This window comes from Gopherus evgoodei, chromosome 3 (assembly GCF_007399415.2).
Source record: "Gopherus evgoodei ecotype Sinaloan lineage chromosome 3, rGopEvg1_v1.p, whole genome shotgun sequence".
In the NCBI taxonomy this organism is placed as follows: Eukaryota; Metazoa; Chordata; order Testudines; family Testudinidae; genus Gopherus; species Gopherus evgoodei.
In genome coordinates this window covers 181,129,504-181,142,289 of record NC_044324.1, presented here as the reverse complement: position 1 = coordinate 181,142,289, position 12,786 = coordinate 181,129,504, and the positions used below count along the sequence as shown (strand labels likewise).

The window sequence follows — 12,786 nt, the reverse complement described above, 5'->3', positions numbered from 1 at the left end:
GGGAGGAAAGTTGCCCAAAATTCTGCCATACCTAAGCTACCACCGTGAAAACTTTTCCAGCAGTAACTGCCATATAGGACTACTACTGAAATCAGTTTTTCATTGATTAACTGAGTGCAGAGAAGACTCAAAGACTGTATACACAAGCTCTTTAGTCTGCATTGTCACAGCCAGACACATGTGCATTTCAGGCTCATGTTAAATTATAGTGCAGATATTGGCCAGGAGTTCACGTATTTTTCATAGAGATCATGATTCAGGTTGGAGTAAGTTCTCAGAGGTGCTGAGTACCCACACCTCCCACAGAGACCATTAAGCAATGATATATTTAGCTACATCAAGTCTTATCTGCATCGTGGCATTTTGTATCTGTTGTCAGCAATTGTGGCAATTTGCTTGGTACAGACAACCAACCCGTATGGCTGGTTGAAGTGCTCGGGTATATTATGCTAACCCATTTTCAACACCACAGCCGGAAGGCCCTCTCTAAACTGTTATCACCAGTGCGGCTTCACCTGTTGCTGACAATGGATGTTCTCATGTAGGCAAAGCTCATGAACCCACTGCAGGATGTTTGCGACTGTCTCTCGCTCAAGTGGCTAGAGCCCTACCAAGAGGATACAAACCCTTACACTACTACTACTTTCTCCTTGAGTTCAGATGTCAAAGATATGTGCTTTTGGAAAAGGTGGTTGTAAGTTTTATACTCACCCATTTGCATTGACCATAGCCCACCTAACGCCTGACCTTTTCATGATGCCATTTGATCCTCTTTCAAATCCTTGCCTGACACTCTGCCTCCTTAAATTATTTACAGGGTCAACTAAATCGTGTTATTCAGTTCCCTAAACTGTTTGCAGCCTTGCTATGTACAGTTATGCAGCTGGTTCTGTCCACTCTAGCAGTAGCTCATGCGTAGTTTATCATCAGTCTTAAACATTTCAGGATCCTATTGGCCAAAAAACAATTTGTAAATGCCTTCAGTGGGAGTTGGGTCAGACTCTTACATGGGTACAATTCCAAATGATAAGAAGAAGAATTGCATCCTTGAGGGCACAATTGATCGCCAGGAGTTGGATATATTTTTAAGACTGAGAGCACAGTATTGGGAGCGTGCACTACTGTAGATATCAGTGACTAATGGCAGCAGAGTTGGGTTTTTCCCCCACGTAATACAGCTGTGCACTCAACATGGGCCCTAGCTGCTGAAAGACACTTAAGATTTCTCCCTCCTTTTTTGTCATAATGATATTGTGGAGTTTAACAGGATTAAGGAAATTATTGTGCAGAATTTCAATCATTTTACTTACAGAATTGTCTTTCTAAATGAAATGAATTCCAATAGAAGTAGACACAAATCTCAGGTCCTGCATGTGAGTGAACGGGACACAAAACCAATTACAGACAAAGTGACCTTCTGAAGCTCCCAAACAGCAAAAGCGGTGTGGTCTAATTGATAAGGCACTGGCCTCAGAGTCAGGCGTGCTGGGTTTTCATCTCAGTTCTACCTCTGACAAACTAGGTAATCTGGAGCAAAATCACTTCACTTCTCTGTGAATCAGTTCCACCTTCTGTAAAATGGGAATAAAGATATGTACCTTCCCTTATAATTCACCTTGAGATCTACAGATACAAATCGCTGAAGGAGAGCTAACAAGCATGGTTTATATAGGATAAGTATTAAAAACACCTGCCAGCCTATTGAACTCTTTGCTTTAGGAGATTCAGATGAATGAGTAAGGTTCATGTGTGGAACCTCATGGAAAATGACAAGCCCTTTTGAAGTAGCATAGACTGCGTAGACTGTTGATCCTTCATCAGTTAAGACTGAGCCGATCACAACACGTCTTCCAATCTTCTCTCGCTCTGGCCATCCTTCGCCATGCTTGTCCATATCCTCTTGTTAGGAAATCATCCCACCTCTTTGGAGGCCCACCACATGGCCATTTCAGTTCTCGCGGATACCACTCAGATATAGTTGCAGTCCATCTGTTGTCACTGAGTCAGGCCACATGTCCCGCCCACCTCATTTTGCTGAACCTGCTTTCAACAACAATATCTCACACTCCAGACTGCTGCCTAATTATTTCACTGGAGATGTGATTGCAGAGTGAAATGCCCAAAAATGTTCATTCCATCGCCCTCTGTGTGACAGACAGTTGATGTTCTTCAGTCTTCATCAGCGACCATGTTTCGCTGCCATATAGCATCGCTGGAAGCACGGTCGAGTTAAAAAGATTCGCACAAGTTGTTTTGCCTATCTTTCCTTGAAGGATGTCCCTGATGTTGTTGAATGTGCACCACCAGCTTTTTTTCTGCATGACAGTTTGCCTTTCTGATCATGGCGCACGTTGACTTCCTGGCCCAAATAAACATATTTGTCGACCTTTTGGATCTGCTCTCCTCCAAGAGTTATTTGGTTTCTTGGCAGAACATCTGATCTCATATTTCGTTTTTGACTGGTTCATTTTTAATACAACTTGACTACTTTTTGCATTCAGTTCTTTAAACATTCTCTCAAGCTGGACTGTATTTTCAGCTATCCACACTATATCAGATGTGAACCTGAGATGGTTTAGCTGCTCACCATTGATATTAATCCCACCTTTCAGGTCTGCTTGTCGAAAGATCAATTCAAGACAGGTTGTGAATAATTTTGGTGAAACTGTATCTCCTTGTTTCACACCTTTCTCAATGGGGATTCGGAAGGGAGTATCGAACAGCGATATATCTGTACGGCAGCCAGAGTTCGCTTCCTTTAATAATGCGATACATTTTGCACTGATGCTGAGGGTTCCCGCCCCACTTTGAACTCTAGGGTACAGATGTGGGGACCTGCATGAAAGACTCCCTAAGCTTATTTCTACCAGCTTTGCTTAAAAACTCCCCAAAGCACAAATTCTTTCTTGTACCTTGGATTAGGTAACGCTGCCACCACCAAGTGATTTAAACAAACATTTAGGGAGGGCCACTTGGAGCCCCACCTTCCCCAAATATCCCCCAAGCTCCTACATCCAAACCCTTGGATCTTAAAACAATGAAAAATCAATCAGGTTCTTAAAAGAATTTTAATTAAAGAAAAAAGGTGAAAGGAGCACCTCTGTAAGATTAGAATGGAAGATAATCTCACAGGCAATCAGATTCAAAACACAGAGGGTTTCCCTCTGGACAAAATTTTAAAGTTAAAAATGAAAACCAGGAATACCTTCCCTCTCAGTACAGAGAACATTCACAAGCCAAAATAAAAGTAAATCTAATGCATTTCCTTGCTAAATACTTACTAACTCTATAGGAGTTAGATTGCATGAGTCTTTGATCTTGCTCCAGCCAAAAGCCACACAGGACAGACAGAACAAAGCCTCACCCACACCACCACCCCCAGATTTGAAAGTATCTTGTGCCTTTATTTGTCCTTTTGGTCAGGTGCCAGCCAGGTAAGAGGATTTTGTGCCTCTGGCCAGGAGGGATTTCATAGTACTGTATACATAATGGTGATTACCCTTCCCTTTAGATTTATGACAGATGCCCTGTTTTGAAAGAGCTTCAAGAATGGCATTAGTCACCAGACTATCAAACACCTTCTTGTAGTCCACAAAGGCAATGCACAAAGGGAACTTGTATTCCCTTGAACGCTCTAGTAGTTGGTTTAGAGTGGAGATGTGGTCTATCATGCTGTAATTTCCTGCTCTCTAGGTTGCTGTTCATCCAGGTTTCACGACAGTTGATTTGTTATTATTTTGATGAACAACTTATAGACATGCGAAAGCAGGTAGATTGGATGATAGTTCTCTAGATTTTCCTGATCGCCTTTCTTATGCGGCAAGATGTCCAGTTGGAAAGAGTTCAATGTCGTTATCTTCTGGATTTCCAGGTAACAGCTGAACCTTTGGGCGAGAGCTTTCCAGAGTTCCTGACCTTCCGCCTTAAGCACTTCTGCTGTCTACATCCTGGCCTGGAGCCTTCCCCTCTTTCATTTGATGGATTGTGTAGATGTGCAGACTCACCCCTGCAGCGCCTCCTGCTGGTGACTTCTGGGAATTAGCTAGTTCCAGCTCCAGAGCACTCTCTGCAGGCTGATGATCCACCTGTCCTCTGGCCCCTATGTCCCTCCCTGGACCCCAGTGCACCTTTAACTGAGGTGCTTCCCCCTAGCAGTACCCCTCCAATCTGGGTCACCGCTCCCTGGAGAACCCCCACCCACTATCCCCACCTCGCCTCAGTATAAGGCTACTGCCAGTCATCATCTAGCCCCCATGCCCTGGGGCAGACTGCAGTATCAGCCTACTCATCATTGGCAAGGTTGGGTTTGGACCTGTTGCCTTTGCCTACCCCTGGGCTGCCCTCTGCAACCCCCAATACCTATTGGCCTTGTGCTAGGCCACAACCTGGGGCTTTCCAGGCTGGAGCTCCCCAGCTCCTCTGCCTTTCCCCAGTCCTACTCCTACTCAGGTACCCTGTCTCTAGCTCCCTGCAGCCAGGCCCATCTCCTTCTACAGCGAGAGAGAGACTGACCCTGGGCCTCTGGCTCACAGCCTTTTATAGGGACCAGCTGAGCCTGATTGGGGTGTGGCCCAGCTGCAGCCACTTCCCCAATCAGCCCAGCTTAGCAACTCCCAGTCACAACCTTCCCCCAAGACTGTTTTAAGCCCTTCAGGGCAAGAGCAGGGTAACCACCCTACTACAAACTTCATGATGACTTCGTTGATGAGAACTGGGAGAATGTGTTCATTGGTTTGTTGAAGTGATGGCATTGGGACATCTGTACGGGATGCAAACAGCTGGGTATAGAAATCGCTGCAGATTGCCTACATCTTTGTTTGATGGGTTACTGATTCTCCATCCTTGTTCTTCAAAGCTGATAATGATGCCTATACAACACCAGTTCCCGTTTGCATTTTTTGAGACTTTTTACAATCTTCAGCAGCCTTTAGGAGCTGAAGTGTATTCCTAAATAGCCTTTTGAAGTGTATTTCTAAATTACCCCAGAATTTATATGCTGAATTTTAGCCCAGAACAAATTTTTTACAACCAATTCATAAAACCCTCAAAATAAGGGGCTTTTAATGAAGCACTGACAGAGTCAGCAATAACAGTGATATTTACTATCATTACTTTGCAATTACAAAAACTCAGCCAGAACATGCATTTGGACTTGTCTAGCTTCCCAAAAGAAAAATATTATCAGGTCCCAACTCTTCATGATACTTAGTGCCTTCTGGGAGTCACTGGTCATCTCATTAAGGGTGCTTAGCACCTTGCAGACAGTCTCTCATAATGTGGTTCTGTTCCTGGGAAAGCTTCCATAAAGTGAGTGGATGGCTACAATATTGATCAACAGCAACAAGAGAAGACATCTGACTTCGGAAGACCACAAATCCTCAGATCCAGCTTCCTCCTAGGTGTTCTCCCAACCCTTCCTACACTGATAGTCCTCAGCCAATAGGAATTTCCCAGACTTCTCTGCTGTACTACCCATAGCTTTTCCCACCTCAGTTATGTTCATATGAGCACTCTGAGATCCAATGAACTTTGAGATCCTTGGAAGAAAGGCAACATATAAGTGAAAAATACTGATTAGTATTAATATTGTTATATGACCTCTCTGGTGATCATACAAGTGTAGATCCTAATATTATGCTTAGTTTACATGACATGTTATGGACAGCACTTATTGATTCATTGTCCAGGGGGATTTCCTGCATAGCACGTTTGTTTCTGGATTCCCTCCCTTCCACCAAGCCTGAACCCTATGGCTAAAGGGCACAGATGGTGCATAGCTAGTAGAGAGAGAATATTATCAGCTATATGAGGATATGGAATTATTACGTAGCCACCTTTCCCCATGGTTAGCCCTCTGGGCACCTTTTCCACTGGGTTACCACATTTCATCTCCTCTTCATCATATGCAAAAGATATGTAAACTAGGTCTAGTGTAATTTCTCCATAAATAAGGTCTTGGTAATTTGGGGCAAAATGAGACCTTCTTACATCTACTGCAATAAAGATGGAAGTGCTTCACTTACAGTGCATTTAGGTGGGTCATTCATCTGCAAACTGCACCAGAAGACAGTGATTTTAGGGTTATGAATCTCGCCTTCTGACCACAAGTTGAAATTCCATACACAGACGTACTGATTCAGCAATCACAATCTAGTCACACGCTCCATACTCTCTCTCTCTCTGGGAAAGAAGACATTACCTCGGCAAGTCGAGAATGCTTGTGAACGTTCTCTCCTTTCTGCACGCTTGGAGCAAGCTGCTGCAAGACGCCCCGGCTGCTTGTGAGGGCTCGTGTCAAGCGAGCAAACTTCCCCCAGCCTTGAGAAAACAGAACAAAGATTACACAAGAGTTACAAGAACCAATATGCAACTATATTTCAGGAAGACTCTCCTAACTCAAGGGATCAAATTCAGCAGTAATAAACGTAGTAAAATTTAACCACATGCCAGGTGGAAGTGAGTCAGTAAACACGTGTCAGTGTGGCAAAGTGGCCAAAAAGTGTGGCAATTCAATGGCTGTGCAAGAGGACAGTTACATGGATTGGGTATTTCCTGGGGACAAAATTCTGCCCTGGAATAATCACCTATTGGACTAAGTGATCTGATTCAGATCTCACATCAATGCAGGAGATGCTCCTGGCCTATCCAGGTGAGAGACCAGAATCAGGAACAATTAAGAGTTATAACAAAAATTGAATCTGGCCCCAGATGTGTAGGGGACGGTGTGGATGTAAGTAAAGAAATAGACTATACTATATGATCTAACAAAAAAAAGTGCAGATGAAACCAGCACATGATTTTATACCCTCTGCAGATGAAAGAAAGGAAAAAGCAAATACTTTTTTCAAACTTTGCAAAAACATTCAGCTGCTGGGGAGGAGAATTTATATGCTGAATTTTAGCCCAGAACAATTTTTTACAAGTGATTCATAAACCCCTCAAAATAACGGTCCTTTAACAAAACACCGACAGTGTTAGCAGTAACAATGACTTTTATGATCATTACTTTGCAATCACAGAAACTCAGCCAGAATATGCATTTGGACTTCTCTAGCTTCCTAAAAGAAAACTATTATTAGGTCCCAATTCTGCAAGATACCTTTTGAGAGTCACTGGCCATCTCATTAAGGGTGCTTAGCACCTTGCAGACTATGTCTCTTAATGTGGTTCTGCTCCTGGGAAAGCTTCCATAACCTTCTGACTCCATTAAGAAAAGAAATTGTACAATTTTTAAAGAGCAGCCTGGATTGCTAATGTGCAAGTCTCCTATTAAAGTCATTGGGATTTGAGTGGTTAGAGTGCTGCATAGTACTTTGAACATTTCCTGTCAATGCCCTGTTGTGAAAGTGTTTGCTGGAATGTGTGTTTGCTAAATAAAAGGGTGACACAATAAAGAAGCAAATTACATGGATTTGCTGTTCAGCAGAACCTTCCTAGCCTGGGGCTGAGAAGGTGACCTGACATATGTTTCTTAAGGAAAGTGGAAAGGAGCAACCCTAAAAAAAGGTGTGGAATCAGACAAAAAAACAATTGTTGAGGCAAATAATGTCTCTTACAAAGCCAACATTGAAGCCACTCCCTCTCCCCATGTTTTTAAAGGAAGCCTAGTTGATAGAGCTGGCTGGAATCAACTGCCTATTTCCTGTAGGATTCCACAGTAATTAGATTTTTCATTTCCATCCACCAGGGCAAATCTGATCTGAGTAAGGAGCACAGTGTTTGCCCCAGAAAGAACCATAGAATATCAGGGTTGGAAGGGAACTCAGGAAATCATCTAGTCCAACCCCCTGCTCAAAGCAGACCAATCCCCAGACAGATTTTTGCCCCTGATCCCTACAAATGGCCCCCTCAAGGATTGAGCTCACAACACTGGGTTTAGCAAGCCAATGCTCAAACCAGTGAGCTATCTCTTCAGAGAAACAGATCACTGTTCCAAATACAGAGACAAATCCTCAGCAGAGGTTAATCAGCACAGTTCTATTGACTCCAGTGCAAGTTTATTAATTGGCCCCAAATCTTATTATTCACAGTAGTCAGACTGATACATTTTCATGGCAGCTTTTTAATACAGTACATTTCTAAGGGAATATTCTTCCCTTGCTGTCTATGAATAAGTCTCATTAACATTAATGGGTCCAGTCCTGAAGCCATTACTCGTTTCTTATTCAGGCAAAACTTTGAATAGGCCAGTAGGTGTTATAAGAACATGCTGAGGGAAATTGTTCCTAAGGGCCAGATCCACAGCTGGTGTCAATGCACATAGATCTTCTAAAGCTAATCGAGATGGTGTACGTTGGTGCATCTCCATTAGCTTTATGCGCATTGATACCAAATGGGAATCTGGCCCTAAGACCTTCCTTTGACATAACTTGGATATCGCATGACTCCACTGACTTCACCAGAGTTACTCCTGATTCTTCACTGACTTACACCAATGTAAATCAAGATCACTGGATTTACAGTGCTGTGCTTCCAGAGAAACTGGGGAAGAATTTGTTCAAGTACCAGTAAATAGAATCACATGGGTTTACAGTCTCATCTTTATAGTATGTGATATAAATAAAGTATGTACAGCATATGAGTATTATTAGAAATTAATGCTGTCCATGGTGCTGAAATGAAATGTGCTATGCTGCGTGTAAAGATTACACACAAAATAATATGTTAAATGGTACCTAAACATTGCAAAGCCAAACACTCAAACAGGAAATGCCAGAATTAAGGTTGTCCACACAAACATAATGTGACTCCCTTGTCCACATGCATTAAGATACAGTCTTTAATTACATGATCACATACAATTCTCCCACTAGGATCCCTGCCTCATTCAGTGCACAGGATGGATAGTTCAATTAATGAGCAACTATTCAATATTTTATTTTATCTCCATTGAACAATGTGTGGCCCTAGGCCTTATTTAATTCACACTATTCATACTCTGCCCTGGGTGTGTGTGTAATTTTCTAGGTTTTTAAAAAAGCAAACCGTGGAATCATAATGACACCCACATGGGTTATCAGCAGGACTGGAACCTTTAGATTCATGGCAAGGCTATCTGCCCCTTGAGTTGATGGATTTACCAATAGCAGTAGTAGGTTGTCATCCTTTCTGTGGACCAAGGTAGAGGTAGATGAGACACACACATTGCCAGTGGGTTTTACAGATATTTGCTGAGAGCAGAAGAATGAGGAGATTTGGAAATCTGGGGTCCCATTCCACAGTCAGGATGGGAGTCTATTCTAGTGGTCACCCTTCTGCCCCTGTCTTCCTCAATCTGTCCCTATTCTAGTATTGTCTTTTCCCCAGTGCCCCCCTGCAGCATCTCATTGCATTTCCCCACCTCCACCTTCTTATCCCAGTTCTACTCTAATCTTCTGACCTCCCTGTCCAAGTCCCAGTCTTCTCCCCACCTCAGGCTCCTCATCCCAGTCTATCCACAGGCTCCTTGCCCAGAGTCACAGTCTCTCCTCTTGCCAGTTCTCAGTCTTAGTTCCATAGATTCATAGATTCCAAGACCAGAAGGGACCACTGTGATTATCTCATCGACCTTCTCTATCCCACAGGCCACAGAATTTACCCAAAATAATTCCGACAGCATAGCTTTTATAAAAACATCCAATCTTGATTTTAAAAATATCAGTGATGGAGAATCCATCTTGATGCTTGGTAAATTGCCCCTCACTGTTAAAAATGTACAGCTTTTTCCAGTCTGAATTTGTTCAGCTTTAGCTTCCAGCCTTAGATTGGGGAATACTTTTCTCTGCTAGACTGAAGAGGCCATTATTAAATATTTGTTCTCCAGGTAGGTACTCATAAATTAATATAGTTACCCCTTAACCTTCTCCTTGTTAAGCTAAATAAGTTGCTTTCTTTGAGTCTATCACTACAAGACAGTTTTCTAATCCTTTAATCATTCTTGGGGCTCTTCTCTAAATCTCCTCCTGATAACTCCCCATCCCAGTTTTCCCATCCCAGGTTCCTTGTCTCAATCTACACCCCCTGCACCCGCCAGTCTGATTCTTGTCCCTTCTGCATTTGAGACAGGTCACTTCCTCCTCCATACTGCATGGTCACCAGCAAGGGGGCACTGAGATCACAGAGAGACTCCCCCTGTTCTTAATTCTGGTTTCCATGACCAGGATGGCCTGCAGCACCAGACAGCACCAATTTCAGGGAAAATCCTGCTCAGCTCTGGGCAGGAGCATGCTCAGTACAGATTAAATTCTTTCAGGATTCTGCTGACAAACTTTAACAAGTCTCTACTGAGCATATGGAAACAAAGTTTTTCAAAGGCTTATAACTTAACCAAATCTCAGCTGTTTTCACAGAGATGGCAAAAGGCACATCCACGGCCCAGGACAATTTCAAGTCTTTCCTCCAAAGAATGAAAGCATTAGAATGAATCAAAAAAACAATTATAGGAATTTTTTTTACCATGGACAAGCTAAGATATTTGAACCTAATCTCATTCTCTGATATGGCTCAACCATTGATGATGAAACTTTAAAAATAAATTCAGCCTGTGGCAGACACCTGGTGAGGAAAATTTCAATCCAAACAGTTAACGCTGGGCAAAGTTATAAGCAACTGAAAACAGGATCATATAAAGAGAAGTATCATGCAAACAACTATATAAGAGGAGCTGGTAGTACTGCCTATAATGAGACTGCAGGCCCAATTCTCCTCTTGCTTATTCCAGATTTACATCATTGCAACTATTGATTTCAATGGAATTGCCTTGGATTTACAGTTGGAAGAAGAATCAGGCCCTGTGCCTGAAGAGTGCATAGTAAGTATGTGAGTATGCCTTAAGCGGAGCTGAGCTTTGTGAAATTTTTACCGTAGAACAATGGGTAAGTAAATGTCATTACAATTTTACAGAAATTTAAGCAGTGCCATGTAGATGCAAAGCCTATCTAGGGCCAAAAAGTTTATTATGCTTTTCAAGTAACATTAGGTATTATGAAGCAGAGATTCTCTCATTTCTGTTCCTCATTTAAAAGCGCTGGGAATATTCTGCAGTAATGGTCTAAACCCTACTGCTTACTGTAGCAATGCTGCTGTGTTTTGGGCAATTAGTGTAAAACACTATCCTTTTATTTTTAAATGGAAGGAAAAGAAAATTATGTAAACTCCAGTGTACACAGTGATTCTATCTGTGGCATCACAGAGACAACATGGGCATCAACAGCACCTACAGGAGAATGCTCATTTGTCTCTCAGTGCCTTAAGAGAAAGGAATCCCTCTTGAGCTCATTACAACACATTACTACAGAAGCCTGAAGGAAGACACAAACTGCCCGTAGATAGGCAGACATTTAGGGCAAGGACTGATTACTCTCATTAGTCAATAAATACAGACCAAGAAGTGATGGATTTATTTACTTTCTCTGCTCTAACTTATCAGAAAAAACACCAAAACTAAGAGCCATTAGGCAGTGGAACAAAATGCAAAGGAAGACTAGAATCACAGTATTGGTGCTCCTGAAGGCAAGATTTGACCCATGTTTCAAAAAAAGGTATAATGGCATCAGTCCTGCCACGATGAGGGGGAACAGACTACACCACCTAGATTAAACAGTTGTTTTCTTCCCCCTAAGGTGATAGGCATTTTCCTATACCTGAAACTACCTACTTTTTTCCTCTGAAAAAAAACAAATTTAAAATTGTATTGTGAAACTCAAAGACACAAATTATGAAATTTACCTTATAAGCATATTTATTTTTCAAACAATCAAAAAGTACACATAATATTGTCCAAGAAGCCAGCTTGCATATAGAACAATAACAGTATCCAATCTAATAATAGTCTTGCCTCCCACTCTCCTGTTTTTGATCTTCTGTTGACACGTTAAGCACCTGTCCTGTGATGAAGTTTTGACCAAACCAATCTGAACATACTAAAACTCACTCCACTAGTACTGATCTGTCTCAATAAGAGTGGAGGTCTTAAAAAGACAAAATTCTGAATTCAACTGTCCTGCTGTCCATGACTTCACTGTCACAATTTTTCATCATTTTGATGCAACTACTGTGATACAACCTCCTTTGCAACCGTAGAGGTGGGCAGAAAGCTAAACCTTCAATCTCGAATGCTAGAAGAAAAGAAAAGAACTCAGGATCACAAAACCATCAGCCATGTTTCAACATCCTCTTCTTCCTGTTCTTGGCTCCACTATGGCCTTTGTATTAGGAATCAGTTATGTTGGCTAAGAAAATGAAACAACCCACCACTTTGCTGAATTGATTTTGTATTTTGTTCTTGTGAAGTTCTAGTTCTTTTGTTGCCAACTGACTCAAGCCAGATTTATACTGAGACCACAAGAATAGTGTCTTCCACTTGTGACCTGTCAAGTCCCCCATAAATATGCTTCAGTTGCTTTTGTAAGCGAAGGCCACTAGCCATTTGGAGGCTAGAGAAAAGCAATTCCCCAGGGTATGTCTAACTTCATGGGAGCGAACCCCCCAGCCCAGTAAACAGATTCATGTTAGTGGGGCTTGTACTAGCACGCTAAAATTAGTTGCACAAACATTGTTGCACCATGTGTAGGCTCAGGCTAGCTACCCGAGCACAAGCCCACCCTGCCCTCTGGGTCTAAACTTGGGTGTCTAGACTGAGCCACTGCTGATGTTGCAACATCCAGGCACATTAGTCCAAGCCCTGCAGCACAAGTCTCTCTGACCAGGCTGGGAGGCTCTCTCCTAGCTGTGGCACAGAAATTGTGTAAACAGACTGCTGATCTCACCTGCTAGAAAGGCACAAACACTCTGTGGGGGCCAGATAGG

General features: G+C 42.4%; 1 protein-coding gene across 2 annotated transcripts in view; it reads right to left on the bottom strand.

The window, feature by feature from the left end:
- Positions 1–12,786, bottom strand: part of KCNH1 (potassium voltage-gated channel subfamily H member 1) — a 347,794-nt gene that overhangs the window by 292,108 nt on the left and 42,900 nt on the right. For both annotated transcript variants that reach the window (XM_030557589.1, XM_030557590.1), the window contains exon 5: positions 6,200–6,318. In XM_030557589.1, coding sequence (XP_030413449.1) covers positions 6,200–6,318 — 119 coding nt within the window. The remainder of the gene's footprint in view (positions 1–6,199; positions 6,319–12,786) is intronic.